The sequence below is a fragment of the Micropterus salmoides genome, unplaced genomic scaffold (genome assembly GCF_014851395.1).
Source record: "Micropterus salmoides isolate LMB-PRFRI ecotype aquatic unplaced genomic scaffold, ASM1485139v1 Ms_hic_scaffold_15, whole genome shotgun sequence".
Lineage (NCBI taxonomy): Eukaryota > Metazoa > Chordata > Actinopteri > Centrarchiformes > Centrarchidae > Micropterus > Micropterus salmoides.
The window spans coordinates 4,231,920-4,249,924 of record NW_024040596.1 but is presented as its reverse complement, the minus strand read 5'-3'; the positions used below and the strand labels follow the sequence as shown (position 1 = coordinate 4,249,924).

At 38.9% G+C, this 18,005-nt stretch overlaps 1 protein-coding gene across 2 annotated transcripts; it reads left to right on the top strand.

The window, feature by feature from the left end:
• Nucleotides 1–117: 117 nt before the first annotated feature.
• On the top strand, nucleotides 118–5,066 carry LOC119903833. Of its 2 annotated transcripts, none has more exons than XM_038720081.1 (6): nucleotides 118–349; nucleotides 626–896; nucleotides 1,577–1,705; nucleotides 2,340–2,477; nucleotides 2,618–2,649; nucleotides 4,316–5,066. In XM_038720081.1, exons 2-6 carry the CDS (start codon nucleotides 626–628, stop codon nucleotides 4,601–4,603), a joined length of 858 nt encoding a protein of 285 aa, XP_038576009.1. In that variant the 5' UTR covers nucleotides 118–349; the 3' UTR covers nucleotides 4,604–5,066. The 2 variants fall into 2 exon arrangements, with proteins under 2 accessions (XP_038576009.1, XP_038576008.1); XM_038720080.1 differs by having other exon boundaries at nucleotides 120–293.
• The last annotated feature ends 12,939 nt before the right edge of the window (nucleotides 5,067–18,005 follow it).

The window sequence follows — 18,005 nt, the reverse complement described above, 5'->3', positions numbered from 1 at the left end:
GTGACGGTAATTATTGATTATTGAGACCTACCATTTACACTATAATTATGTATTTGGCCTGCGTCACCAGGAGCGCAGCTGTACGCCCATGCATCCTATTCTCCACCTACACTGTCACGTCCGCCACTGGGGTAGGTGAAGCAACGAGGAAGTGAACTCAGTTGGCGGCAAGCGTTCGGTTTCTGTCGATAAGCAGGAAACTCTTTAATATTTCATCTTTACATTCAATTTTCCGACCTGCAGGTTTTTTTTTTTCAACTAGGCTACAGTACGACAAGTCACGCTAAATAAAGGTAGGCTATGTGTTGCGTCCTGAAGAGACTCTCCAGATGTGGGTCAAGTTTACCTGGTAAATATAGAAAGGGAAGTGTCAGTGCGCCGGTGATTTAACATTTCTGCATAAAGAAATGTTGTAATTTCACTGCATAGACAGTAGCCTACTGTGTAAACGTTTTTAATCACTTATTATTTTGGTCTTAAGTGGCCTTAAATGTTTTTATAGTGTGTGATTATATAAAACACAGTCACTTTCGATTCTGGAATGCTTTTAAGTTAATTATGTTGGATGGATTAAACAAATCTTATGTCTCTGGCACCTTGTGTGCTGTTTTCTGTCTCATTGCAGATGATGGACAAGCTGAAGTCAGAGCAGGACAAACTCTGTAAGTGGCTTTCCAGTGACCCTGATTACATCCTAAATGAGTGTGGGGATATTTTATCTCGGAATGAATTCAGAGAGGTAGAAAATCAAAGCGATGCCTTAGACAAGATGAGGATGCTTTTGAAAATAATAATTCAGAAGGGAAGTGAGAGCTGTCAGAGCTTCTGGGAGATTCTGAAGGAGCATCAGGTCCATTACCCGCAAGTGCAACAGCTTTTCCACCCCAACACTGCAGGTAAAGCTCTGCCTGTAAAATCCCTACAGCTCTTGTCTGTGAGCCTCATCATACACTTGAGTTCAATTAAGCCGACTTTACAATACAGTAAACTAAACTGTGAGTACATGAGGAATGAGTGAGGAACAAATCTATGTAGATGATTTACTAGAAAACATACTGGAAGATACTAAATTAATGAATCACCAGGCAACCATTACTTAATAAATATCTGTAAACTGACATACTGACACTTAATGAGTGGTTCCTGATCAACTCTGAAGCAGCTGCTGAGCAGCACAAAACTAGTAACTTATTTTACTGGTGAATTTAAAAACTGTAGTTGTAATAAGGGATTTCTGCTTAGTATGATGTATCACTTCACTTGAAGGGGGCCCAAAAAAAGTAATAATTAAGGGAGTCGTTAATAGGTTTTGTGCTACTCAAGCTGAGTTAATCAGGAACAACAAGGATTTATTATATTTATGATGACTGCCTAATGATTCATTAATATAGGGTATCCCAGTCTGTTCTCGAGTGAATCATCATCAATTTGGAGTTATTCACTAACTGTTTATTAGTGATTCATTAATTATCAGGTCATTCATGATTCCTTCCTCACTCTTTCCTTAGCAACTATTTACAATTTTGTGTACAATATTTAAAGTGTTACCATTTATGATTGTCATCAATATTTACAGGGTCATCTACTCCGACAGTGGTTGCTGATTGTAATAGTGTTGTTACTGTCAGAGACTTAACATTAACAAACACAAAATGCCTCAACATGAAGATTGAAACAGCGCATGGTCCTGGAAGTAGTTCATCTGGTGAGCATTCATATTTCTCAAGTATTCCCTGTACTATGAAAGCATACAAAGAAAGTTGCAAAATAAATTGCAATTATTTACTTAGTTTTACTTACTTATTACTTACTTATTTTAAAAAAATTTTACACACACACACACACACACACGCACGCGTTACTGTATCATTTACTTATTTTATTTATTTATTTATTTATTTTTTTTACACACACTCACACACTCACCGTTTTATTTATTTATTTGAATTTAATATATTATTTTCATTTTCTAACATACTAACACACACATACGCTTATTGTTTTACTTATTTAAATATTTATTTTTACGGAATTTTATATTATATATTTTATTATTATTTTATTTTGTATTAACACACAAATACAACTTTGGCTGTGTTATTTCCTTATCTAATGAAATTAATTGTCCTCATGTATTTTATATGTAGCTTTGGCAATATTGTTGCTATACATTCATGTCAATAAAGCGAATTTGAATTTGAATTTGAAATTGCAGTGCTTTAGTAAAGCTTGCACAGTAACTGTTCTTGTTGTAAAACTTTTGAAACAAGAAATATATATAACATTTGGCTTGAGTATTTTGATGTATGTTTTGAACACGTTTTTCATTCCTTGTTCAGGGAATATTGGTGGACAGGTTCCCTATGCAAACTACACTGCACTTGGCGGCAGTGTAATATGTGCTGATAAAATAACTGGTGTCAATGTGGGTGATATTGATTTATCAGTGTGTGTGAACACACCACAAGTACCTGCAGGTAACATTTGCCAACTTCTTACTAGTGATCTGTCCAATATAATTATTTGCATGTGCTTTCTGTCAGTCTCTCATTCATTAATCAAAACATTCAACAATAAAATACAACTTCAGCAAATCCTAACACTGCTTTCCTCTCAGGGACTGTAGATGAGACACTGCCTCCCTCTCAGGTACAGTACTCACACTTGTAGAAACATTACCTTACAGAGTAAGATGCACATTGATAGCTTAGTGTTGTTTTGGAGGAATTTCTCCTAAATTACCCAGAGTGGGACAAACTCAAGGATGCCTTCTATGCCTCTGCCTCGGGTGATGCTGAGCACTGAGACTATGTACACACTCATTAAAGGCAGGTTTGGACCCAAAAGCCCAACCAAGACACCAAACAGATAGAGACAAAAGAAAGTTGGTCTTGATACACACAGTCAGGCTAAGCTAAGCTAACGGTCTCTAGTTTCATATTTAACAGACAAACATATATGAGCATGGCTGTAAATTCAAGAGGGGAGAAAAAGGTGAGCAAACAATAATGAACCTGCTCTCAAATTTCGAATTCGCTTTATTGGCATGAATGTTAATATGACAGCATTGCCAAAGCTTCAAGCAAAATACAAAAGAGCAATTCAATTTATACAGTATAATTATATATTATATATATATATATACACATATAGTACCTCAAGGACATACTAGACAGATCACCATCAACAAGGCAAAGAAACACGTTCACACTCAGTCAGACATTAAGAAAACAAGCAAGCTCTACAGGCACACTTACAAACCACACGCTGAAACATAAAAATGGCGTCCAAGACTTTGTCCCGCACTAGCAAAAGGTAACATTTCCAAAAAGAAAAAATGACTCCTTTCACTCAAAAAAATCCCTGTAGCCTATGGTTCGTTCTTTGATTATTTAGTTTCAAAACCAAATCAGAAAAACAAAAAAACAAGTTTTGATTTTGATGTTTAATGAGTCCAATTTGTGTAGCTTTGTGTGTTACACTTAATAAACCTGCAGCAGATACACTTGGACGATGGCCGTGCCTGATTAAATGTAGTTAAGATGAGCTTGAACATCAACATAAGTGGGTTTTTAGGACAATTTTATATAGCTGCAGTACTGGAGGCTGCTATTGACTCAATGTTCAGTTTGTTACTCACTAGCAACTGGAACAGGAACCCTTTCCTGACAATCCTCCTGTTTTTAAGATTTCTCATTTTTAATATTAATTCAGTGATAGTTGTCAGTACATCCAATGGTACACAGCAAACATGAACTGTTATTAGTTAATTTGGCAAGCTCTATATTAACGAATCATACATGATTAAAAGGGTCGGGTGATTTTCGTTCAGCCTCTCTAGGCTACTACCTGATACTCATCTTTTGATCTTAAACCCAAATGTCTTCAGTGAAAAACAAAAAATACTTTTGGAGGGGGACTGTATGTAATACTGACTTTTTGTTTCACACTGGACTGGTCTACTGCTTCAAAGTCCGGGTTCTGGCCCTCCATTCACCCCAACCACGTCCTCAGTCTTTTCTGTAAAATATTATATACCTGCCTTTACCGTCATGTGAGGAGTCGGGAGTGAGAACGGGTTCACACCGGTCAAACATAGAACAAAACACAGCTTCTTTGTTTTCAGTTATGGGTTTAAAACAGAAAAACAAAACAGATGTCTGTTTTTTTGTTTATCGTAAAACAGAAAAAACTACTTGTTTTTCCGATTTGGTTTTGAAACGAAATAATGAAAGAACCATTCATACGCGGATTAATAAACCCCAAAACATTCATTTGTTTAGTATTGACAAACCAACCCTGCTGTCTTTTACAGGGCCGTGCTGTGAAAATGATCATTGAGCACAAGGTGGAACTCATTGATTGCCTGAAGGCAGATCACTCCTTCATTCTGCAGCATCTGCATGCCAAACATATCATCACAGACAGACAGTATCACAAAATTAAACATATCTCACTTCCAGAAACAACTGTCACTGACCTGATCGATCAAGTGATTGGTAATGGTCAAAAGTCCTGCTCTGATTTTCTTGAAGTTCTCAAACTGCCTGATGTTCTCGAGACCTATCCACAGCTCAAACAAATTACCAACAAATTGAGGTAAACAACAGTGGAAGCTGTGCAAATCACCCACTTACCTTTGTAGCCCCCTTAACTTTGCGGTTATTTACCAAAAACAGTCTGCAGGCTGCTGCTTTTTAATGTCCCCAGAGTTATCCCCAAGTTAGGAAAAGCTGCCTTTTCATATTGTGCAACCTCAACATGAAACACCTTACAAAAGATTCTCCAGTTAGAGCTGCTGGTACCACTTGCGGAGTTCAAGTTGTGTTCGCCTTCGTCCTTAAGGAGGACTGATGTTTCCCATAGGCTCAATATTCTGTGTGTGTGTATAGGTGTCTTGGAAGATGTTTTAATGTGTTGTATTATCAAATGTGTGTCAATGTAACTTTTAAATGCTGTTTGGCTGCCTTCTTTGACCAGTTAAAAGAGATGGTTAAATTAAGTTTAATTAAATGAATAAATAAAATGTTTCTAATTAATATTTTAAATAAAATGTTTAAAATCCACCAGCTTTCTTTTTTAGCACATGGAAACACCCAGTAGTGTTTTTCAAGGGTTATAACTAAGGATTGGTAGGTAGGTTTATTGTCACTCACCACTGATCACTGATGCTCAGCAGATGGGTACCAATGATCTTCTGAGCAGTTTTAATCACCCTCTGCAGAGCCCTCCGGTCCTGGGCCGTGCACAGTTTGTGATGTTTCCAGTCAGGATGCTTTCTGTTGCTCCTCTGTAAAAGCTGACAAGAACTTGGCGTGGGAATTTGGCCTTCTTCAGCTTCCTCCAGAAATACAGTCGTACTATTTTGTGGTAATCAATTTCTGCAATTATGGAAAAATAAAAATCCTAGTTTTCTCAGTACCTCAGTAAAATAACATGCTGAAGGTGTTAAGTTGTCATTGGGAGACATTTGTAAATTAGATTCTACTTCATGAATAGACCAATGCATGTTGCACACAATCTACCAAGCCACTAGAGGTCACAATTGTAACACAATATTTTTAGGTTTTAAGCAAGCATCTAAGAAAACAGTTTGACCCCAACCCTAGACAGTGTATGCATGCTGTTAACCAAATGAGTTGATAAGTTTGGTATGATCCTGCCATCAGCTCTTAAAGCTACGCACCATTGTCCTTCTTTGTGTCTTTCTCCAGTGGCATCAAATGAAATAAAATGAAAATATATATTCAGTTTAATTGGAAAATAAGTTAGCTTAACTGGTAATTGACACCAGACCTGGGTTAATTGTTAGATGACATGCAACTGCTTCTGCTCTTTCTTGCTACTTGGAATTAGTGACAGGTGAATATGAATATTTTGACTTGCTTACAGTAACCCCCCCCCCCGTCTCTCTGCCTTGGAAAACCTTGGGCACCTGGCTTTGGACCAAGGAGCACTGGAGGTGTGGACTAAGTGTGCAGAGGCAAGGTGGCTGGAGGGTCTGGAATGGAAATAGTCTGACGCACTTGGTAGATCATAAAATGGCAGCAGGATTAGTGCTGGCCCATTTTGGACAGTGAATGACAAACATAGTCGTGCACCTCATGTGAACTGTGCACTTTCCTCCCTACCATATACTATATTTCTTTAGCATCTTTATGGATCTTACCTCTTTTGAAGATAAATCCCCCGACAGACTATAGCAGAACTGTTAATGAAATACTGCTGATCAGCTGGACTTATACATTTTAGATTTCAAGTGACATTTTGACAGCGTTAGTTACTGCATGTCCTGCATACTCACCATTAGTAAAGCCTTCTGTCTCACGTGTTGGCACCATGGTGGCACTAAACATCAGGATACGTTAACATGCCCTAATTGTTCTACTTTTCTTCTGCCGTCCCAATATGGGGGAACATTTTTCACATGCCACTGCACTGCCAAGCTTTCGAAACATGAACCCCTGCCAGGCCAGACAGCGAATGCAACCCGGCGGTGAAAAAGGGGTATCTATTACACAGGCAGGAGGCCAGCTCAACAGTATTTGTTTTAACAGCAGGCTATTAGCAGGCATGCTTGTCTTGTGTATTTACAAGGGTGTCCAATCATGTCAAAAATCCTCTTCAGTAGTAAAGATAAAGGGTTGGATTCCTAATGAATTCAGGCTGTAAAGTATCAGGACTGAGTGGAGCTAGATATCACACTGCTTTGCACACTAACAGTGTTGATACGTTTCCATGTAATTGTACAACTTCCCATTTGTGATCCTTTTAAAGACCACTGTAGCCACAAATAAAAATAGATTAAAAATAGGAATCTTCACTAGTATATACTAAATCTTTTATACTACAAACTTCTGCAGGTATGCCAGGCAGTGGCCTTGTGCACCACTAAGCATTTTACTTTAGCATCTTTTAACTCATTGTTTGAGTTTCCAGCTAACGAACCCGCTGTACATTACCTACACCAGAAAAAAGGACAGCAACTAGCTGAATGTAGCGGAGCAGCATTTAGCAGCTAAAGAGCCAGATTTCTTCCTCAATGGTTGGCGGATTCAAAACAAAGCTAAAAGGAGAGAGTACATTGGACCTACATTCATTAGGTGGCCACACCACTCCACTGCCAATGTTGCTCCACATCTGCTGGAAGTGTGGGCAACTGTTTGCTGACACGTTCATGTTGTAAGGTTTTTACACTTATATTAAAAAAAAATTAATCAATTAATAGCAGGTTTATTATAACCAATACATGCCAATCCCCAACCCTAACACTAACCTTACCCACAAGCCAAGGTTAATGGTTAATTAACTTGTGAGGACCAGTCGTTTGTCCCCAAATAGGTGGAGAGTCTCCATAACTTGACTGCGTGTGAACAAACTTAACACATCATCATTAATACAAGCACATATAGACATACACGTTGTGTATTCAAAGTATGTGAAATCATAAAATCGGGTTGACATTTGCAGCAAAAAGAATAAACAAGTTAATCCCCACAGATAAACACACAGTTAATGAGGAAGTGTATTGAGAAAACCTGACACGTTGACACAGTTTGTAAGGGAATCATAGTATAATAACATTTAATTAAAGGTTGTCTGTTGTTATAAGACAATATTGATTTTATATTTTTCACAAACAAACTTGTAGTTTCATCAATCTGCCCTGTGTTTTGCCTATTAGGAAGGCATTATAGCCATTATCTCACAGTACTGCCAGGGCTTGTTCTGCTCTTGAATCCTGTTCAATCCCATTTACTGAGCCACTGCACCACAGAAAACATTTTATGACCTTGAGATCACGCATTCAAGTCATTTCCTAAAACAGCTGGGCACTGTAGTTTTTAATAAACATAATTCAAGCAGGGGTTAGCAGTTGGAGACTTTCAGTGGTGAATTAATATACATTTGGTGGGGTTGCACAGCTGTGGAGGTGTATGACATGGAAGAATATGGAATAAGATAGATCAGGCTTTGAATACACAGACAACACTTATTAGGATGAATTCATTATTGTTTTTTGTCTTGTAATGGGATTTGTTGACAGAAAAATATAGAATATTGAATGGCCTCATCCATTTAGTTAGATTACCAGTTTTATTTAATCCAATTATATATAAAATGATAGATGAGTTAAATGCTGTGTTTTTCAGCAGTCATAGTGGTGGATCTAGTTACAGGTGAAGGAGTTGTTGAACAATTTGACTAAATATTCAACACTGGTCTTAATTGTCTGTAAGAATCACAATGTGTGTTTTCTTTGGAATGGAAGATTGTGGGTTTGGAGATGGTAAAGCTGGTTTCACCATCTCAGGGTTAGCAATCCAAAGTATGTCCCATTTTTACATTTGGTAATGTGTTTTAGAATTACTCCAACACACACAAACACACAAACAAACAAAGCACAACAGTCCCCCATGCCTCCCAAAATAACACCGCTTGATGTAAACGGGTTCAGAAATAGCCTGGAGTGCAAAAGAGGGTAGACATGAATACCCTGAGAGATTGTCGGGGTCTCAAGTGTCATCTCACTTCCTTCATTTTGTTTGTGTCACGCATACTACATGTGCTTATGGAACGTCCAGGCATATAGGTTTTCATTTTCAACATCTATAGAGTGGATGTGCGTTCATACTCAATCCTATTTTGTGCATTGCGTGTTCAGGTTCAAGCAGGACAAGGCGGATTTATGCCCATAAATTCTGTTCCTCTACAAACAACTGCTGAGAGTTTACTAAAATGTGTTGTTTTGTTCTGTGTATTTGCGGAGGTGGACCGCACACAATTCTTTCACTTTTTCTACATAACAGTCTTTATTCATGCAGTGTCGCACTGAATCAAAGGCTAAAATTTCAGCTCATTCCATCCTGAGGGACAAACATGTCATCCTCTAGGTTAATTGCAGCCCATCGGCCAAATTGGTCAATTATTCAGCAGCTTATTATGACCCATATATACGGTTTTATTTGTATATAACGCTTTGGGGATTGGTCATATATGTTCTACTTTCCAACGTACATACTGTAAGCCTATAAGTCGTTCTTGAAAATGGTCATATATGTTGTTTTGGGACTATTGAAAACTGACCTGTTTTGTCGTTTAGGTATGAGGACGTGTATCATCTATGTCTCTACCCCGTCTTCTTTTTGTCAAATCAGCAGCACCCTGGTGTGAAAACAGAAGCCTGTTTTTATGTATAAAACTGGGCACTTTTAATTCACAGTCCGTTATTAGAAAAAATTTAAAAAAAGGTTAAGAAGAAACCAATGGGCAAGCAGTAAATAAAGCTAATTAGGTAAATGATAAACATTAGGATGTGATTCATTAAATACTTAATGCTAGATGGCTTAGTTCATGTAATAAGGGTTTGGGCTCAAGATGCTGGAATTTGAGGTCATGTCACAAGGAGACGCATGTATGGGAAATCTGAGACCTCCATTGGCCTAACACAAATAGCCTATAGAAAGCAACATGATAAAGTCCCAGCAACTGAAAAATCCCACAGACAGTGAAATGAAAACTCAGCAGATTCAACTACAACAAGATGGAAAGTATGTGTATTATTAGCTCAACAGTTTCAACTAGATTCTGTACTTTGTCAAAAGCTGAAAAATATTTTGTGTGTTTCCCCTCACACTAACAGGTTGTGTTTTCTATAATGCAAGAAGACACAGGTCTCTACAGCTGATAGTAAATTAGGTCCTCTTGCAATAAGCACAGTGCACAAAAAGCTTCAAATAACATAAAATCCTGTGTAGCACAAAAATGTGGAGCCTGTTAGAGCCTCTCAAAGTAGTTGTTTTCATTCTCAGTTCATAACAGAAACACAAAATGCCACTACAAGACTAGAAGTCAACAGCGTTGCCGCTGTGTGTGGCAGCCGTGCTTTGAGCTCAGTGCTAACATTAGCATGCTAACATGCTCACAATGACAAGGCTAGCGTGCTGATGTTTAGCAGGTAATGTTGATCCTGTTCGCCATCTTAGCTTAGCATTATGGCAGCACCAAATAAAAAGAACTGCTGAAGCTGACATGTAATTATTGTAATAATAGTAATCTAAGTATTGGTAATTGGTAATCCTTACAGTACCTGTTGAGGTATAGGAGGGATTGCACCGACATTGCTTTCCAATGCACCCACTGCTAGCATGGCTAAAAATGTGTACAACATAACAGAACATCTATTACAATTAAATATTTATGTAACTGCACAACCCCAGCTTCCATTAGTGCTGATTTCAACATCTTAATTTCAAAAGACAAAGGGATTCTGATCTTCTGTGAACAATAGAAAATGGGACATGTGCTCTGCAGACAGGGTGGATCAAAGATGACTGTTGATAGCTTTAAAGCCTTAAAGAACGCCAAATTGATTTATGATGGTGGACTTTTACAGCTGACTGAATTACATTCGCCCTTGCCGGATAGAAAGCCAATGTTGCTTATAAAGTTTAGTTGGAACGTGTTTCAGTGTTTATTTGGCTTGGGGTGCAAATGCGGAGCAGCTGTTTGTCATGCTGTTCTGGGTCCAATGTATCTCACAAGAACTGCTCCGTACGGATCCTGGGTTTCGCTCTGTCTGTGCTCTGTTGTGGTTAAATGCTTAACAGACATTCTGTTATGTGAGGTTAGCTTTGATGATGAGGTTGTTTCTTGACATTGACTTGTTTTTCATGTTCTGCTTCGTCAGCCACACATTTGACAGATGGATGCTGATTCCATGTGTGTGGGTTTGTACTTTATAGTGTTGGAAAGTATGAGGAAGATTCAAACTATTATTCTAAACTAAAATACCTCATTCTCAAATCTTCACCTAAGTTAAAACGTGTTCATTCGATGGAAGTGAAAAGAAAATCTAATTAGAATTTCTCTGTTCAGTGGAGCACTCAACTACTTTTAAACGATGACACTTCTAGTGATAAACCTACAGAAAATGATCACCAAACTCTGCTATTCCTCTCAGCAAGAGTTTTAACTCATTGTTTCAGTTTTGCAGGATCGAATTACTGTTTTGTTTCACTCACTGTTCTCGTATACATGATATATACGATATCAGAGCAAAAATATTCCGATACACTATCCAGCATCAAACAGCATATGAAGATAGCGACTAGCGGGTGAACATAGTGGAGCATTTCTGCATTTCTTCTGGAGGCGGTGGAGCAAAAAGTAGAGATAAAAGCAGAGTGAACATTAGACTCTCATTAGACTCTCCCAGGTGATCAGAAAAGTGATTCCAAATGTTCGTCATATCAACTTAAAAGGTGATATTAGGTGCGTTGCAGACTGCAGCTGACTTTTGGCGTCTTGATAGTCAAACGTGAGCTGCCAGCGACTGCAGATGCGGGGTATAAAAACACTGCCGTCAAGTTGGACACATTGTACTTCACATAATGTGCGTAAGCTTAGAACAATAGCTGATCAGGCATAATGTGGTTCCCACCTGGTGTAGCCAGAGTAAAGCAACTGCAGCCGCCTTGCTCCCGCTAGGTTTTAATGTCATGTGACATGGTGACATGAAAAAGTCAGACAAAATTTCTAACCAGCATTCCTTAAATTTAACATATGCATGCCTCACGCTAAGTCAGTGCTGCAAAGCGCTGCACAAAGCCATAAACAGCTACTATGTTATTCCACGTTTGCATGTGTTGCTTTCTATCAGAAGGCTCTCCAGGTTTACTTACATCATTCTTTTTATGCCCTTTAACAGGAACTTATTGAAGTTCCTTGCTTGGTTGAAAACAAAAAATCTATTTACTGTGAGAGAGGTGACTTTCAAGTCATGGGAGATCTTACTATATGTGTGAGCCTGAAAATCAAACAGCCCAAAGCACTTAGTTAAAGATATGTCCGCAGTGAATGAGTGAAAGCATTAGGGGTCAAAACAAGGACACATGTTTATTTTACTTGATTTTCTCATGGTTGTCTGACTGCAAAGGTCCCTCTTCTGTTTGCTAATAAAGTGCATCATGAATGCCTTTGAACCAAGGCGAACGGGGCTTCAGCTGTACAAATAAAAGGAAGCAGGCTCCGTGCGGGGATGATGTGTTTGAGTTGCAGTGTTTGTGGTCTGACACCTGTATGGAGTGAGATAAGGGTCAGAAGAGGAGAGCTCAGGGTCTGATCATGTGCTTGGTTCCTGGATGTGAACACATCTGCTTTACGGCCCTTTTTTTAATGATGGGGGAAATGATATAGCACCAATGATGAAAGCTTAAATAAAATAGCCTGAACATTAAACAGTCTTTTGAGGGCGAGCCAGCCCTGGTTTATCGGCAAAACAATAAGCAGACAGGCAGCATTTGGCTTTGAAAATAATGAAAATGAATCATTCCTCCAAGCTACAGAGATAGGGCTGAATTGCAAATTGGTTGCTGCACACAGATGATTGTGTGTACGTGCAGCCGTGGCTTAAAATGGGATAATATGAGACTGAGGCAAAGTTTCAAATGTCAGTTTAATTGAGCCAAATAATGTTGTTAGGGGTTCCACTGAGAGGTCAGGAAGATGAAGCTATCGCTAGCAGTATGGCCACAAGGATGATATGATAAGAGTAAATCATTTGGTAACCTCACTTTAACCTTTTGTACAGTAGAATATTGACCTTTTGGCGTACTGTAGAAACCCGCAAGACATACGTGTTTTTAGCTATATTCATTTGGTGCAAGGCCTTCTACAGCAGCACTGTGTCTGTTTCCCATCATTTAGATTTCTTTCTGATAAATCATGGAGCATGTAGGTTCTTTGGCACTAAAACTCTTTAATGGTGCCAGCTTGTGCACCCTCATGATTATGTATGTTCTACTCTTACTTTCCTGAACTTACACTGGGTATCTTTACAAATATTTCAAGGAATTTTTCCCTTGAGGACATGATACACGTACGGGTTTGTGAGTATTTAAAGACAGTGGCAGGAGAGCAAAATAAGCATGCACAGCTACATAACTGAGAAAGTGATTATACAAATAGCGGTTAATAAATATTTAGTGTTTTAGTAGAAAAAAACTTTACCCTTGTATTCCAATCTAAGACATCTCATTCTAAGTATTGACAGAGTGTAATTAGTGAAACCAATCCAAACCTGTTTTATAATATGGATGGAGAGAGGAATGTAAATGGGCCTGTTGTGGCGGGAAGAATTTAACTGCTTTGTTTAATCTTCAACAACATAAATGAGTTCAAATATCAAGTAACAATATTTCAGAGGCCGGGGCCCCCTGCAAAATGTCGCCAAAATAGAGGCAATAAAACCACTTTTCCCTTTTTTTCCCAAGCTTTACTTGCATTGCTCACTGATGCTTGTTGCCATTGCTGATGTGTCATTGAACCTGCTGGCTGCTCCTTTCAGTGTGTGCCGCTCTGTGGTTTACTTGTTTGCAGGAATGTGTGCATCAAGAAGTTTCTGTAGTGGTTTTAGAGAGCTTATTGAGGAGTTTTTGACTGGTGGCACAACTGGAGCCATATTTATCAACGGTTCGTATGCACAGTTTTATATACAGAATGTGAGTCATCAGTTTCTTCTTCCGTGAGAGTGCGCGGAAATATAGAAGCACTCCTGCCCACGCAGAAACCCCTCACTATAGGATTGATGAAGGGCCTCTGGCTGTGCCTGTAATTTAAAGACTCGACCTGCCACCCTCCTGTATGTCTCTTCTGGATCTTTTGTTGTATTTATAACTCACATACTCATGTGCTAAATGTTATATTCATTCAACACAGAAGATATATTTAAAATTTAGGCATAAAACCAGACCAATTTACAGGTTGGTCAACTGGCTAATTCACCAGTTTGCTACAGAAGTGAGAGTATATTAAACACTCATTCATTCAATGGCTTGCAAAGTTGAAGCACATTACCACATTTTAGAAGAAGTGCAGGTGACCTAAGAACATTATATTTCCTGTTTGATTTCATATTTCAGGTTACTTGAAAATGACATGGCAGTCTAAAGTAGGAGCCTCATTTTGAGACAAGAGTATGAGCACCAAGAGTAAAATCCAATTAAGTTACAAGGATGGAGGCAATAACAGTCCTTGACATGATCCCTGTATGAGCTGAAAGTAGTAGAGGAAAAAAAAAGAAAATCCGTGTACTTGTATTTCTAAAACTCTCCTTCCCAAATACTTCATTCCCTAAAGACAAGAGGTGATGTGAGTTATTGCTACACTGCTCATTTCACAATCTCACTCCCCTCTCCTGTCTGGTATCATCTCTGAAACACTTGGTGTAGAAATGGTTGTTCTTATGTAACTCAAATGTTAGCCAATGATCCATGGTCATAAAGCATGTCAGCCTTCCTGTGATCTCATTCAATCCTACCAGGCTTCCCCTCAAAGCAGCATTAATGCAGCCCAACAAAAACTGCCCTGTGTTGCAAAAGAACAACTTGGGTTGAAATACAGCCACTTTATAAGGGACATATACAGGCCGACAGCCTGGATAATACTGTATTTTCACAAAATAACCACTGTTAAGCTGACTGCACTGTAGGATATTTTGCAACACTTTCTCTGTAGTCACCTCCCATCTCCCCATGACATTGCCATCTCCCAGACTGAACTGTACCACTGTTATCTCTAGACAGCAGGGGGTTGTTTGAGGGGGAAAAGAAAAAAGGAAAAGAGATACAATCTGAGTAAAAGCAAACCTCAACTTCAGCATTTTTACTGCCCTTTGGCTCCTTTTGTTTCCCCGTCAAAGCTGATTTTCTTTTGGAATAGCCACAGCTGTCTGGCAGGAGCCCCTGTGGATTTGGGACATAATGCAGCAATGAAGACATATTGTCAGAAAAGGCCCTCTGAAATTAACAATGCAGAAAAGGGCTAGAAAGCTGCTGCTGAAACCTTCTTCAGGCATTACTGCCATTTGTAGATCTAATTCTTCTCACTGTGACATTTGAAATTAGAGCTGATAATGGTCTTGCAGAATGATTAGCCATGTCTTCACCAATTTGCTTTTCTATAGTGAGGATTTTTTTCCCCCTCTAATGACGCATATCTCTAATGAGAATTCAAGTTCCTTCTGCTGTCTTTCCTCCAGACCCTGAGATTTGTACAATTAGGGAGAATTTGCATTTTTCATTGCTTGTACATGTAATTGCGCTCTGAAATTCAATTCGCTGTCAGCCTGACCAAACCTGAAACAGTATGTTAGCTTGCTACTTGTACCATGCACACACCACCTACCTTTAAACAAGCTCCAGTTTGGTATCACCAGTGCCTTTCGACAATGCAGCCAGCTATTTATTTTAGCGCCACCATTCAGAAAATGACTGGAGGCAGACTGGCATGCAGAGAACTATGACATTCAACAGTTGTTTACATTTACCATGATAGAAAATTGTCCAAATACAAAAAGAGTTAGTGTTGACATTCTGTGTAGTATAGACTACTTCTAACTTTAAAAATGCCGAACTCTACTCTTGATTTGCCAGCAGTATTTCTATGTCAGATTAGCTGTTAAATGATTTATTTATTTGATCAAAAACCTACAGAAGTGAGATGGGGTCCAGTGGGAACACAGATGACTATTTCTTGTTAAAACAATTCACTTACTCAAATCAGTGTTACCTATCATTAACATTGATTTTCCATGGCTTCATATTTGAGCTGGCTCAAAGGGTCTCTCTCTATTCATTTGGGTTTGCTGGTGCTCTGTGTGGGAGGTATGGTGTTGTGTGGGTGTCTGACATGCATGTGTAAAAGACCACCAGCCTGCAAATTGAATGCTGCCGTCAGTGTACTGCCACTTTAGACCTTTATAGATTGTTCTCTGGTGAATAGAGTGCACCTCTGCAGCGGTTATGTATAGCAGTGAAAAGGACATCACTGAGTAATATAATCAGTAATATTGTTCATATTGTTATCTCTATATTTACTCTGTTTGGACTTATATGTGCTGGTATAGTAACTACCTACTAAAAATACCACATTTATAATATCACTAAAATATTCACGTACTAATTTGTGGTTTTGCTGTCTTGTATTTACACCTTATGGTGTACCTATGACAGGGACTGTTATTCTCTCCAGATAACTCAGAGAAGAGATGAGTCTGCCAGTCACAGGTGCCGCTGCAGCAGCCAAAGCAGAACAGGCAGATTATTCATAAAACATGCGCATCAGGATCACCACACGCACAGTATTACTACTTTACAACCAAGAAACAAGAAGCCATGCAAGGCAGTAATCCACACAGTAATCTGCCAGATGACAACAATAACAACATCTCCTTCAGTATCAAGAAGAACACACACCACAGGTCTGAATGAATTAAAGAGGTGGTATTATGCTCATTTTCAGGTTCAAAATCTTATTCAGGGGTTGTACCAGAACAGGTTTACATGGTTTAATTTTCAAAAAACACCATATTTTTCTCATACTGCACATTGCTGCAGCTCCTCTTTTCACCCTGTGTTGAAGGCTTCGTTTTAGCTATGGAGTGATACATCTTGTCTCTAAATGATCTTTGTTAGGAGTTGCACATGTGCAGTTCCTAGTTAAGGACTAGTAGCCAATCAGAAGCAGAGAAGGGCGGGTCAGCGAGAAGCCGGTAAACACGGCTTGGGTTCAGCTGTAGGCTACATGTTGCCGACCAGCTTGGTAACATGGACTGGAGCGAGAGTTTCAGAGCGGTGAGTTATTAATCTGTATCCATAAAGTTTTAACTGAGCTCTGTCTCTACATCACAGGAACAACGTTATGTCCACTGACTGCCTGGAGGGTAGCTAGTGTTTGGAAGGGAGAGGGGAGTTGCAGCTCAAGTTTTTTTCCACCAGTGTTTTTGGGGGTGTGTTGGACTAGCTGCTTGCGAGCGTTATGAGGCGCATTTAGCTTTCATCCCTGTGTCGAACAATATCATCCTTACTGTCCTGAGTTTGACTACAGTATGAATAACAACAGCATTATTACATGTGTATCCCTTACATTAAGATTAGCAGAACAGTTCTGCAGCCACAAACCCAACACTAAACTAGTTTCTCCATTACTATCACTTTGGCAAACACAGACAAACAACATAGATATACAAAAATATATACCATATAAGCTCACTGTGATTCTAGGGAAGCCTGGGTCAAATCCAAGATAATGAAATATTCAGTTCTCCAAACAACAAACTAAATGAAAGTTAATGTCCAGTTTTACACACACATTACAAGATTCACAAAGAAAAGCTTCTCTGCATAAATGTGTCTCTTCAGGTGTTTTTTCCCCCCATTTTGCAGTAGTTTAGACTGCAGCACAGTATCCATGGAAAAGGTGGGACAGAGAACAGCATCAAATGTATTTTGTAACTTACATAATAAACTCATTCATGTCAAACTACATTAATTAATAAATTAAGCATTTTTCAGAGTTCACCAACACAGCAAAGCAAACAAAGATCTGGGGGGCCATGAAAGAATACCTTGACCTTGACACTGCAGGAACACCACGATGCCACCAGAATGGACGAGTACAGGAAAACGTCAGATCCAAAGGCCACTGCATGGTATTAAATGTAGCCCTACAAAATACAATAATGAGTGTTTTAAATCAGTTAACAACAAAAAAAGGAAAGTAGAAAACCTACTATTAGGAATCCATGTCTGAGAGGGCTAAACGTACAACTGATTGTGCCTTGAGCTGAATGCTATCTGTTGTGATGTATATTAATCCTGTTTGATCCTAGAGGATTGATCATGCAGCTGCTCTTAGCGAGGTAACTTGTTATCCAGCATGTCCCTAATGATGGCAATGATCCACAGATCAAAAGATGCTGATGTTTGCACAAGGAAGTCTTATTTCTTGAAGTAAAGATCATTCACTCTGCAAGATCTTTTTTTTTTTTTTTAAATCAGCAGAGCAGTATCCATGAGCCTAGGACTGGGGAACAAGGAGACTGAGTAAACAGGGCCCTCATGTGAGGGGGACCCTCAAAGACACTAGAATGAACAGCCATGAGTGATAAGAGGGGCTCACCGATCGTGTTAGCCATTACATTACATTACATTTATTCATTTAGC